This window comes from Orbicella faveolata, unplaced genomic scaffold (genome assembly GCF_042242905.1).
Source record: "Orbicella faveolata isolate gen_17 unplaced genomic scaffold, um_ofav_v1 contig_12, whole genome shotgun sequence".
Taxonomy (NCBI): domain Eukaryota; kingdom Metazoa; phylum Cnidaria; class Anthozoa; order Scleractinia; family Merulinidae; genus Orbicella; species Orbicella faveolata.
Genome location: NW_028301539.1, coordinates 16,975,709 through 16,987,978, shown reverse-complemented (window position 1 = coordinate 16,987,978; position 12,270 = coordinate 16,975,709). Strand labels below are relative to the sequence as shown.

The window sequence follows — 12,270 nt, the reverse complement described above, 5'->3', positions numbered from 1 at the left end:
CTCGAAATTTTTATTATAGAACAAGGGACCATATGTACTTTTTTTTAAAAACATATTGTCACAATCCTCCCCTTCCAGATATATATAGAACACCGCGAAAGGATAGTCAGGGCCTTTGAAGATGTCAAAAGAGACGAAGCAAGACGCCAGGGAATTGCTCTGTGAAATTATCGCACGCAGCTGCTGCAGCAAGCCCTACAACGAAATATGTATTGGTACCATTACGGTAGCTAAATGTGGACAGTGGTTTCGTTTCACGGAAACGTATTTGCCACGATGCCTCAATAGTGAGGCAATTGAAGGATAAATCGTTCAGCGAATTTGATATTCTATCTTTCAAAAATAAATGTTATTATGGCTGTAATGTTTGTCTCGCCGCATTAAAGATTGTTACCTTCATGGATATGGTTGCCTAATAATGCAATTGAATGTTAGTTCTCATGCAAATTGTGTTATTGAAAGTCTTTTGTTGAAAACTGAATGTCCTAAAGTGTAAATGATTGTCGTTTCGCGACAACGAATTTTTTTTCGACCAAAATGAAAATACATTTACAGTCAATGAATGTCAAATGAAGGTATTGTTTTTCTTTTGATGATTTTGAATGTTAATACATATGTAAATGTTATTCTTGAACGTTCCTTACGCGCAAATGAAGGTCATATTGGTGTTAATGAGAGTTTATTGACCATAAAGAAAGAAATTTGGACACAAATGAATGTTTATTTTCTGTAAATGAACAGTAAAAGGTGTAAAAGTACCTTTCGATACTCAAGAGAAAACAGCTTTAAATCAAATGTATTACATACCAATATTTTTATGCTGCAACACGCACTTCTCAAACTCCTTAATAATTCATCAAGTTTGGACAAAGGAAATTATGACCGCGGCGGTGTTTGGATATCTGATCTTAATTAGCGTAGATTTTGACAATTTTATTTCTCCGTTTTCTCCTTAGTTTTAGTTTCGATTGAGAAGATATATCAAACACTCAAGACAGTGTTTGACCACATTTCCAAACACCTCGAAGTTCGTCAAAAATACTCCGGTGCACGTCGTATTTTCAACTCTCTTCTCGGTGTTTGGAAATGTGGTCAAACACGGTCTTTCGTGTGTGATATATCGCTTCCTTACTTTAAAAATTGTTAGTTCTGAAATTCTTTTCTTTCCTGTAGGCTTTTGTTAGCCAGCAAAGTACAGAGTCCAGGTAAGGTTTAGGTTTTTAAGCTGACGAATTTTTAAAGGTGGCTCAAAACAATAATATTTCCATGAGAAGTCTGGGCTCTAACGCGCATTTGAGCACGAGGCATCACGTGATCACCTGAGGCGAGAGGCGAGATTTAAAGTTTGCAAAACTCACAATAAACATGGCGGCACGAGGCCTACTTACTTACATCCATCCTCCAGGCAATTTCAAAGGAAAAAATATTCTTTTAATCCGCTGTGCTGGAACGTAAACGAAAATTGTGATGTTGATGTTGCTATCGATCGCACCGGCTATCAATCTAAACAACAGCAGGAAAAAACTGCTCTTCAGGTTTTCTTCGTCTTTTACTGTGCCAGTCTCACCTTCGGGTATTTATGGTACTCTTCTTCTACCGCTTATGCTGCCAACGACAACAGCGAAAAAGAAAACACTACTCGCGGCCTTTGGCGTGGAATTGCGGGCGTTACTGAGCAGCCGACTGCCCTCACGCGTACGGAAAGAGCGATCTTGCAAGTCGAGATTGTAATTTACGCGTAGAACACGCTTGTAAAATTCCTTATCCACGGAACTAATATCAAAAACAGATCCGGTGACCTTACTTTTTCAATGCAAAAAATATTCAACAGCAAAAGCGGAATGTATGCGCGAAATTGTAAACCCTGTTTCTTCTTCTGTGTGTAATAAAAAAGATTTTATAAAAAAATATGAGGTCACCGGCTTAGTTTTTAAGATAGATGCAATTGATGGTAAAAAGAGGGTCAAGTTTGTTGCTATGCAACAGAACAGTGCACCCTTAATTTATGACTTAAACACAATGAAAGGTACACTGGAAAGTTACCTTGAAAAAATAGCACAGCTATGCAAAACAGTACAGTTCCAAACCTGAAAAATCGCACCTAGTTCTAAATGTCTCAAAAAAACAGAAAACTGTTTTGAGCCAGCTTACATCGTGTTTAAATAAAGATTAAATAAATAGAAATAAATGAATAAGAGTGATCATCAGCAGCTAACTAGCAAAGACAGACACTTGACTAGTAAAAACCAAGTTACAACAACAACAACAATAACAACAACAACAACATCCTCTTTATTACCCTTTTTTCATTAATACAGAAATATATAAAATATTGCTAAAAATTAGGGTTCTGGCAACCCGAAATAACCACTAGGTTAAAAATGCCGGGTTGCCAGTTAGTCAAATTTTGGCCGGACACACACACGTACACACGGACACACATACAAAATATAATATATACCAGAAAGTAAAGAAGAAAAGAAGCTGAAATTACATGCGTAATCTATTACCTTAAATAAAAAAAATATATTTGAACTGAACAATGAAGAATATCAGATAAATAATGGTAAGGCGTTGCAAAAACAGTGATAATATCTTAATGTGAAAAAAAAAGAGTTTACGAAGTGAGTAACTCCGTGTTGTGCTGGAGCCGCGAGTGCACCACATTCAATGCCAAGAGCTAGTCGATAATGCCGTTCACATGCTTCGTGTCCTAGAATTTTTAGTGCACCTCCCGTCTTATCCACTGAGAAAATTCCACATCGGGAGACAAACGATTATGCTCTCTTTTTTATAATTCAAATTGCAGTCTCGTATCGTATTTATTCACTGCCAAGTAGACACTTGGATGAAAAAAAAGGGAAATTTATCAGGCAGCCGCTAAGATACACTGTCTAGTTTCAGAACTCAAGGGATGAACGGTATTCATTTAGCAGAGCTAGGGTTTGCGATTAAATAAGTGGGTTTTTTTGTTTCTTTAGTTGCCAGAGCTCTGCACCATCGACAGCAAGATCGTCATGTTCGTTGACTTCAAATGAGACAGGAGAAAGTTCTTGGATAAGGGAGGAAGACAACCGTGAAGAAAATGCCTCGTCTTTTAGTAGTCTAGGTAAAGTATGTATATGTCCCGGGGGTGGGGGGACTCAAAAATGTCATATACGGGGAGGCTCTGCTCCGAGGTTCGAAACCTTGCCATCTATATACTGTTTCTGACAGAACTGGTGACTCTTTTATATAACTTCCATAGAAAATGGTACCCCCTTTACATACCTAACGTACGCTGCTTTTACTGACCATATAAAAGTCCTGCAGAAATTGTTCTGATCAAAAAAGGTCCACCAGAAAATTTAGCTAAGTTTCTACCCTAAAAAAAGCCATAAAGGCCTTCGCACAACCACGTCACTGATATACCAGTGTTCCCTACCCTTTTATATTCCTCCGTACACTGAGTCCATTGGAGTGGATGTTTGTTTACTGGTTTTTATCTAGATTCAACCTAGAACCAACAACCAGCCTTGGGGTTTCCACCGCAATAATTAAGATTTCTCGATCACGGAATCAACTGGGAACTGGTGTCTGGGTCTTAACCTCCACTAAGACTTACAACCGTGCGCGGACCGATATATAGTCAAATAGTAATAAAAAAAACGTTATCTAGACGTCAGGAGACGAAAGTGGAGGGAAGCAAAATAGACGTATTCGGATAACGTGTTTACATCCTTGATGTCATCCTCCCACTTCAGATCACGGAATGATTCATTTGGGAGGTTACAATTGTGTAATTTGCTACACGCAACCGATTGCATGGAAGTGTGTACAAAGAGAACAGTTGTAACCTCCCAAATGAATCATCACATGGTCTGAATTGAGTGGCAACAAGGATGTAAAGTCGTTAACCCAATTCGTCTATAGTGAATGAAGCAGGACTATACAGCAAATTACCTCTGCGGATGTCAATACTGCTAGTCGCTCCATGCAACAGAAACTGGTGGTAAACGAACACGCGCTAATTTAGGTGATTAGATATCTGGTTGCTCCTAGGACCAAAACACTGAGATAATTCGCATTTTGTTTAGGGTTGAACTCACCACAGCTTGTCCACCTAACTAAAGCAAGAGCAAAGGCTCCAAGAACCCACAGACCAAGGAAAAACAGATCAAGCAAAGCAAGTAAAAAAGATAAGACTGAAAGTACCTTTGCTTCATGTACCAAGGACAACGTTAGGAATTTAAGAGCACGATTTGAACAAATGTGAGATTGAATAACTTTACACAACAGAATTCATAAAAAAAACAGTTTATTTCGAGAACAAAATATAGAGTTGTCTTTATACAATTTATCACTAGTGACTTCATGTAATACATAGACAAAGCATACTACGTATTAACACGAATTCAGTGTCAATCCGCTTGTGTTGTAGTAAATTATTGAATTTTTTGAACGCCTTTGACTGTTTTACCTAACGCAATTGGTCTTAAAAAAACAAATCGCTTGAAAAGGTGTCACGAGAAACGAAGTTGAATACCATAGCCTGAGATTGTCAACTTTGTTTCGCAAAATCCAAAATACCGTTACTACAATAACTTTGTCGCTGTTTAAAATTTTTGGCATAGCAGTGCCAACAATGCTGCGAGGAGACGGACGAGGGAATGTCGCGAACGCGCAAAGCAAAAGGCCATTTCCGAGTTGCATTTTGTTATGTGTCAAAACGAGTCTTAATGCAAAAATATTCATTTGGAAATGTGTTTCCCCTACAGGTTTTTTTAATGCTAATCAAACTCATTTTCATATAAAAGGTTTTGCACCAGGACTCGTTCTAAAGCAGAGACACAAGGTAAGTCGGAAATGACCAATTCCAGACAAAAACATTTTTCAAATGTTTAAAGTAACTCTCCAACTGAGGGAAGCCCCAAAATTAAACGTTTCTACAAGAGAGAAAAACGTCAACGAAACAACAATGAACTGAACTTAAACACGGGGGGTTATGACCGTAAAAGACTAAGGCTTAAGAGAGACAAAGTATTTGAATTTTTTTCAAGCTTAGCCCTTTGTGACATAGCTCCCTTAAAACATTCTGAAATTAGATCGAAGGACTTTGCAAGAATGGATACAAAGATCGTGTTTCAACTTTAAGGAAATGAACTTCAGTGACACGAGGTATAGGGTTCAGTGCGCTCTTATCATAGTAATAAGCATTTTAACGTATTTCTATATGTACTACATTTCTTTACGTTAGAGTTTTCAAAATTGTTCCATTTTCTATATCCTACCATAAATTTACATTTTATGTATACATTCAACTTCAGCTAGAAATCTAATGAATTTCTCTTCAATTCAAAATATCATCTAATACTAACGTTTCGTTAGAGAATGGGTCATGAAGAATTAAACACCTCGCTAAGAAGTTCTGATACATCTTTTGGTGCTGTTACATCATCTGGAGAAGAACACGAGCAGAGAATTGAGATATATTCAGTTCACAGCTTCTAGTTTCCATGTCAGTAAACAAAAGAAAAACCACACACACACATAACAAAAACTAAATTACAAACAAATACATCGTGTAAGACCCTATACGGGTTAACGACAATTATTGTTATACCTCCCAACTCAAATACGCTTTCCGATAGCCGGAGAACATGTCAGGTGTCAAACCTCACTAACTCCCTCGGGAAACAACAACTCTCGACCCGCACGAGATCAGGTCGTGCAACTTAAAACCGTGGCAAATTTGTGTGCCAGACGGCGTCAAGCAAATAATTTTTTCGGAGTCTGTTCTCTTTTTGAGTTGGGAGGTAAAACAAAACACTTATTGACTGGCACCACGGGAAACAGTGAGTTTTGTTTCCCCTCGACCCTCAACATTCGGGTCTCGGCTTCCCTTTGGACCAGTCATAAAATGCTGAAGTGATCAGATCTTCAAAAGTACAAATTGTCCACGTACGATATTCGGCTCTTACTAGGTGTAGAAGACACAGCTAACGTAAAACAATAGAGAACAAAAAGACAAAAGAACGTGGAAAACAATGAAAACAATAGGTTTGTGGGGTGGTGGTCCATAGTGACGTGTACTGTGACTTCTACGACAGCCCGATATTCTCATTGCAATACAACGACCTCGTATTTAACAATGGTAGTAGAGGACAAGGAGGGGGGCGGCGGGGGAAGGGGGAGGGGGAATGCAACGACAGACAAGCACAAATAACAACTCCTTTGTAACTCACCTTCGTCTGAGGCGGCCATGTCTCGCTCTAGTCGGAGTTTATTCTGTGCACATTGGAGCACGCCTTCCTCTATCGTGTCCTTAGCGATCAGGCGATATACAGTTACGACTCTGTCGGTGAAATGTTCCCGAATAAATTACCGCATAAAATACTTAAAATTCCAAGTCAGTTCAACCAGTTGGGTAAACCAAGTTGAGCAACTAAAAGATCAGCTACAAGGCGCAAAAAAAAAACGTTCAAGACAATTGTCAGCAATCGAGGTTCTACCCTTGCGATTAGCGTCTGATTTTTCCCTAACGAATCGACTACGCTTTCAAGCGAGTGATTGATGAAAAATAATAAAACTGATCAACAATTACGGTTTATTGTCTTTCCATACAGAAAATTCAAAATTCTTAAAACCAACGCAAATAAAATTTACGAAAATAAGCCGCGAGAAATAATATTTTGAGCTTGGATATAAAAGGGTTTCATTGTTCAAGTTCTGATATGAGCGAGTCACGGACGCCTTGCCGCTCTTTTTACCCTCTTAATTAACCAAACGCAAAATGATACTATGGAATTTGACGCCTCATACAGTGAATAACGAGTTACTTCTTAATGTTAAGGGGAGGAGGAGGAGGAAACATTTCATCTTTATATACTTTTAATTTTACACATGTAGTTATTAAAATCATACCGAGCCCTCTTTGGGTTTTGAAATTTAGTCATACCAAATCCAATATGGGGTCGCACGCAAAGAACGTCAAAGAAACACATCAAGAATCAGAAAAACTTACCAAACTTACCCCCGCCCGCTCCTAAGGGCTTGAGGTAGTTATTAAAATTTAACAAAAATACACATGGAATTTAGTCCCTGTTCCCACTACACCAGAGAAATTTGAAAGCGGCGTTTTCACTCTGAAAACGCATCAAAGGTTTTCTGTCCACACTACGCTGGAGACATTTCAAAACGTAACAATAACCGGCCACTTTGGATTTGTGTTTGAGGAAAAATCGGGCAGAGAAATCACATGATTATCGTGACTTCGTCGTTTTCGAAAAGCTCATTTTTTGAAATGTTTTCCGTCCTCATTAAAACGCAAAGCCGGCATTTTCAAACTCCCCCCGCTTGAAGAGCGTTTTCGAAAAGCTCCGTTTTAGTGACGGATTAGCGTGGACAGTAGGCCTAACCGTGGAAATAAACTTAGCTACGTTTTCAAACTTCTCCAGCGTAGTGTATCCTAGTACTTGATTATGCATGCGTACCTTGTTTGGCCCACTCTGTGGCAGCGGTCCTCCGCTTGTTTGTCGTTGTACGGGTTAAAATCCACGTCATGCAAGATGACAACATTGGCTGAGGTTAGATTGATGCCCAGGCCTCCTGGAAATGACGCAAGAACACTCGGTTAAGTTTGAAAGAGCATTTTAAGAGGCCTGAAACAACACTGGGACTCATGTGTAAATCAACAGCGCTCCAGTGACGTTGTACATTTACAGTTGGACGTTGGTTGTAATCGTGATAGCTAGATGTAACTCAGCTTTCCTTAAATAGATTGGCCCATAAGATGCCCAGATGAATTTCCATTTCAGTTCAGTCCTTGTCTTAAGAGTCTGAAGCTTTTCTGAACGAAACTTTTGTTTACGCTCGTAAATATTTGTTCTAAAAAGATCTACTTCTTGTTCATTTCGTAATTAAGGGACCGCATCACGTCTTAGTGCACCCTTATATTAGGAGCCCTCTCACTGGGGGTCATAATTGAGGTGTTTATGTGTGGTCGGACCACAACCCTGCGTACCCTTAACCGACAAATGAGCAAACGCACTCCAATTACACACCTGCTTTGGTGGAAAGAAGAAACACGAAGATATCAGGATCGCCATTAAACTTGTCAATAAGACTTTGTCTGCAAATTGGAAAACAAAAATACGCGGGTTTAGACTTTTACGTCAGGAAAGTACATAAGTACATATGCTTAACCTCAAGGAAAAGGGTATCACTTTAAACAGTGCCTTAATATTACAATGCGCATCAATTGTTAGAATGTGAAGGCAACGGAAAAATCGAATTAAGAGTCCTAGGTGCGTCAATTTTGCTCTCCTCTATGTTTTAATCCCCACCTCCATACAGAAGGAGCAAGCACATTAGCTGGTACACAGAACGGGTCTCTTTCCGAAGGTTATGAGCCGCCCCAGGATACAAGGTCCCTCTTTACAAGCCCCTTTGAAATTGTACGCAGGACTTACTAACTGGATTATAAGGTGCCACAGAAGGTAATAAGCCAGCAGTACATGTATGCTATGAAGTTCTAAATTTCAAGTTTTGTGTAAATTACTACTCTGTTGATAAAATTGCTTCTAAAAAGCTTCATGCTATAGGATCATCAAATGTGTTAGGTGGACCTACCTGTCCACCACCGACGTCTGACCGTCTAGTCTCAAGTAACGATGGCGCCTGTCTGACAGATAGACCTCTATAATATCCATTACCATTGTAAACTGGCTGAACAACAGTACGCGACAGTTCTAGCAGGATAAAAAATAAAAATGAAAACAAAGCAAACATAAAAAACGCGGAATAAGGCCATGTAAGTTATGTACAAGATTGATGGTGCAAATTGTATTTGTGCTTAATTTACAGGTAGACAACGTTCAATAATATATATTTTGTAAGGCAGGTACTACAAAAAGGATGCAAGCAGTATTTAATCTACCTTAAATGTCTTGAGAGGAAATCGAGAGGGTTTAACTCTGCCAGCGGAGTTGTACCTCAAAGTTGCTGGCTTTTCCCAATTCATTGTAAATAAGGACATGAGAATTCTTACAATATTTGATCGTAGTATAACCGTAAGAGGCCAGTTGTCTTTATCAAGACTACTTCGTTTGCCATGCAACCAATATTTTTCACGTCTGTATACATGGTATGATACAAATACCAACCTTCTCCTTCAATCTCGGAAGCAGAGAGTCCAGATAGACAAATTTTCCCGATTTCAACAAGATCTCTTTACTAAGACAATGATCCGCCAGCCTCTGAAACATGGTAAAAAAAAAAAATGCCGATGACTTGAGATGCTTTAAGATGGGGTTATGTCATATTTTTGGCAGCACAAAACGGTACCTTTACTGATTTAAAGCAAAAAGTAATTCTTGCTTAACGAGGTAGAAAAGGTAAACATTGGGCAAAAAGCAACAAGGAAGGGTTAAGATTAGAGAAAGACTGAGACTGGTCACGAACGATGAGCTTGGGGAGCAGGGATGGCGCAGTGGTGAGAGCGCTCGTCTCCAACCAATGTGGCCCGGCTCCATATGTGGGATGAGTTTGTTGTTGGTTGTCGCCTTTCTCCGGGTTCCTCCTTCCACAAAAACCAACCTTTCAAATTCCAATTCGACCAGGATAGAGGAGCCGCATGAAAACCAGGTAAGGCTGATATGGCTTCCTCTCTAAATATAGTAACATTGTTTTTAAAAAATAAGGCTAACCCGTGAAATCGCTCTCGAACAAACATGTTCTTACTGATGTATGTTAGACACGTAATGAAGCACCTAAAATGCCTTGTATATGAATCTATCTACAAGGTACACAACATCGCGGAGTATTTTTTTTTAGCCAAATATGAAAGGGAGTAAGTTGCAAATCGACTTACCTGTTCTTCACGACAGAGACAATGGAGTTCAAAGTCTGACATGACTGTCATATCCTCAAAAACCAGATCTGGCTCGGAGTCACGGTGACCAGGATCCTGTTGAACAGCATTAAAAAGTTCGTCAGATAGTCTACTACGCGCACGCTCTTTGGCCTCGTCACGCGTTCGTCACGCATTTCTCCCCGAGCACGAAGAAAGATTGTGTGACGACCCAGGAAAGCTCGTGCGCACAAGACTATTTATCAAACTGATCTATTCAGCTTGTGTAGCGACGTCAAAGCTATCCTCAGCTGAATGTGAAAAGATAAGAGATAACTTGGATCTTCATCTGATAAAGATCACAGATAAACACTTGTAACAATACCTTGCAATACTTCTTGGCCATCTTAAGTAACACGTCATCTTTGTAGTGGCTGCGAAGAAGTAAAGGATGATTGGCGGCCTTGCGGAGCAGCATCAAAATATTACTGTACTGCGAACCTGCATCTGAGAAAGAGAGAGCGAGGGTTACACTTACAAGCCAGATATTGTGACATTCCTTCGCATGCAATGGCTCAGCGAGGATTTGAACAGAAACCTGTTTTCAATAACTGCCTTGTACCATGACTGGATATCTTTCCGAAATGCTTGGATTTTCCCTGAAAATCTTCGTAGAGCTAAAAGCAACCGAGGAGTTTCTGATTCTTATTATCCAATCAAAAACTAGCGCGAGTACTCACGAATACTTGGAACGTTGTCGCGTCATTCAAAGGCGACGTGTTGCTAATAATAATAATAATAATAATAATAATAATAATAATAATAATAATAATAATAATAATAATAATAATAATAATAATCGATATTTAAACAGGGTGACCCCTTCAGTCGCAGGACTGGTATGAACGGGGGCCCTGTATAACGTAACATAAAAGAGCATGTATAAATAATATATATCTATAAAAAACTAACTACTTTAAAAGATACGCTGAAATGTTTAAAAAATTAAAAAGCTTAAAAAGGTAATAGCGTTCTCATAAAAATTGGATATCGAATTGAAAATGTTCTAAAAAATAACCTAAGAAAAAAAATCGGAGATAGCCTTGAAACGTTCCTTAGGTGGCAAAATCTTTATGTTCGTTGGAAAGCTATTAAATGTGCATGCACCATGATAACTGTATTTGCTGAGCAAATACAGTTTAACATCCCGCACTAAAGGCCACCTGCACCAAGGTGGCCGTTGTGGAGAGCTTCCACTGCATTCGATGATTTAAGCCGAACCTCAGTCAGTAGACCCGTAGCTTCCTAAATTGTGATAAGTATCCAGTTAAGAAGGCGGCTTGGTTTGGTGGTTAGGGTGCTGAATCTGCAACCTGGAGGTCCCGGGTTCAAATTTTCCTCCCTGCTTCTGGATGGATTTCTATTCAATGGTCCCAGATTAACTCCAACTCCCCCACGTCTTGTAGATAACCAACCAGTTGGGATTTTTAACACGCTCTCAGTTCTATTTCACAATACAGTGGAATTCCGATTTCACGAAACTTCGATTTTTCAAACCTCCAGAAAAATTGAAACAAAAGTCATTTTCCGCGCCTCAGTGAAACGCTGTAATTCTACTCCAGATTTCTCGAACTATCCGATTTTTCAAACCAATTTTCGTTTCCCTCGGAGGTTCGAAAAATCTGGATTTCACCAAATTTGTTTCTCGATTTATAGTGTGCCCAGTTTGCACAGCAGTGCTAAATATCGTGACACTTGAAGTGATTTTTTTTTTTATCTCGGATGATTCATTGCTCTTTAGTGCTCAACAGTTCCTGTACCTATACGTCTAAAACTAATCATTCATTCTCACACATATGAGATTAAATTTGAAAGAAATAACTCTTGAGGGTAACAAAATACGCGGTCTGAAATGGGACAAGGTGCAAACGTAGTTAAAGATCTCTTGTCGACAAACTTATCTGTGAGTAAAAGGAGCTACGCCACGGTTTCGCAACTTAAAAAGCTTAGCCTAAATTTTTCAAGTTCGTCGTTTGTAATTGCAGGTTAACGCACCTAGCGAGTGAATTATCGGGATTTACCTGCACGAGTTCACTAACAATGAATGAGAAATTTCAATACCGCACGAGGCTTTGCCGAGTGCGGTATTGAAAATTTCGAGTTCATTGTTAGTGAACTCGTGCAGGTAAATCCCGATAATTCACGAGCAATGAGTGCGTTAACATTTTTATTATTCAAACTGAATACACTGCACAAAGAAACACTGCATTGAAACCACTATATTTGAGTCAGCCGAAGCCATGGTGTAATGACAGTGGTGTGTTGAACGGCTATTACACCACGATAATGACGTCAAGGTGGTTGTCTCGTCACAACCCAGCATCACGTGGTACAAATAAGCCAATCGGAAAATCGGAATACGTACAGTGTATGAAAGTTGA

At 39.2% G+C, this 12,270-nt stretch overlaps 2 protein-coding genes across 2 annotated transcripts in view; one reads left to right on the top strand and one right to left on the bottom strand.

Moving 5' to 3' along the window:
* Positions 1-4,437, top strand: part of LOC110060043 (uncharacterized) — a 9,457-nt gene extending 5,020 nt beyond the window's left edge. Inside the window, exons 2-4 of the mRNA XM_020766792.2 lie at positions 1,174-1,205; positions 2,982-3,109; positions 4,077-4,437. Coding sequence (XP_020622451.2) covers positions 1,174-1,205; positions 2,982-3,109; positions 4,077-4,255 — 339 coding nt within the window. The 3' untranslated portion in view covers positions 4,256-4,437. The remainder of the gene's footprint in view (positions 1-1,173; positions 1,206-2,981; positions 3,110-4,076) is intronic.
* The window catches only part of LOC110061461 (SWI/SNF-related matrix-associated actin-dependent regulator of chromatin subfamily A containing DEAD/H box 1-like), a 22,192-nt gene continuing 14,202 nt past the window's right edge, over positions 4,281-12,270 (bottom strand). The window contains exons 16-23 of the mRNA XM_089282573.1: positions 10,215-10,336; positions 9,851-9,946; positions 9,144-9,236; positions 8,611-8,729; positions 8,043-8,110; positions 7,473-7,587; positions 6,225-6,334; positions 4,281-5,437 (exon numbers count right to left, since the gene is read on the bottom strand). Of these exons, the coding sequence (XP_089138699.1) occupies positions 5,376-5,437; positions 6,225-6,334; positions 7,473-7,587; positions 8,043-8,110; positions 8,611-8,729; positions 9,144-9,236; positions 9,851-9,946; positions 10,215-10,336 (785 nt within the window). The 3' untranslated portion in view covers positions 4,281-5,375. The remainder of the gene's footprint in view (positions 5,438-6,224; positions 6,335-7,472; positions 7,588-8,042; positions 8,111-8,610; positions 8,730-9,143; positions 9,237-9,850; positions 9,947-10,214; positions 10,337-12,270) is intronic.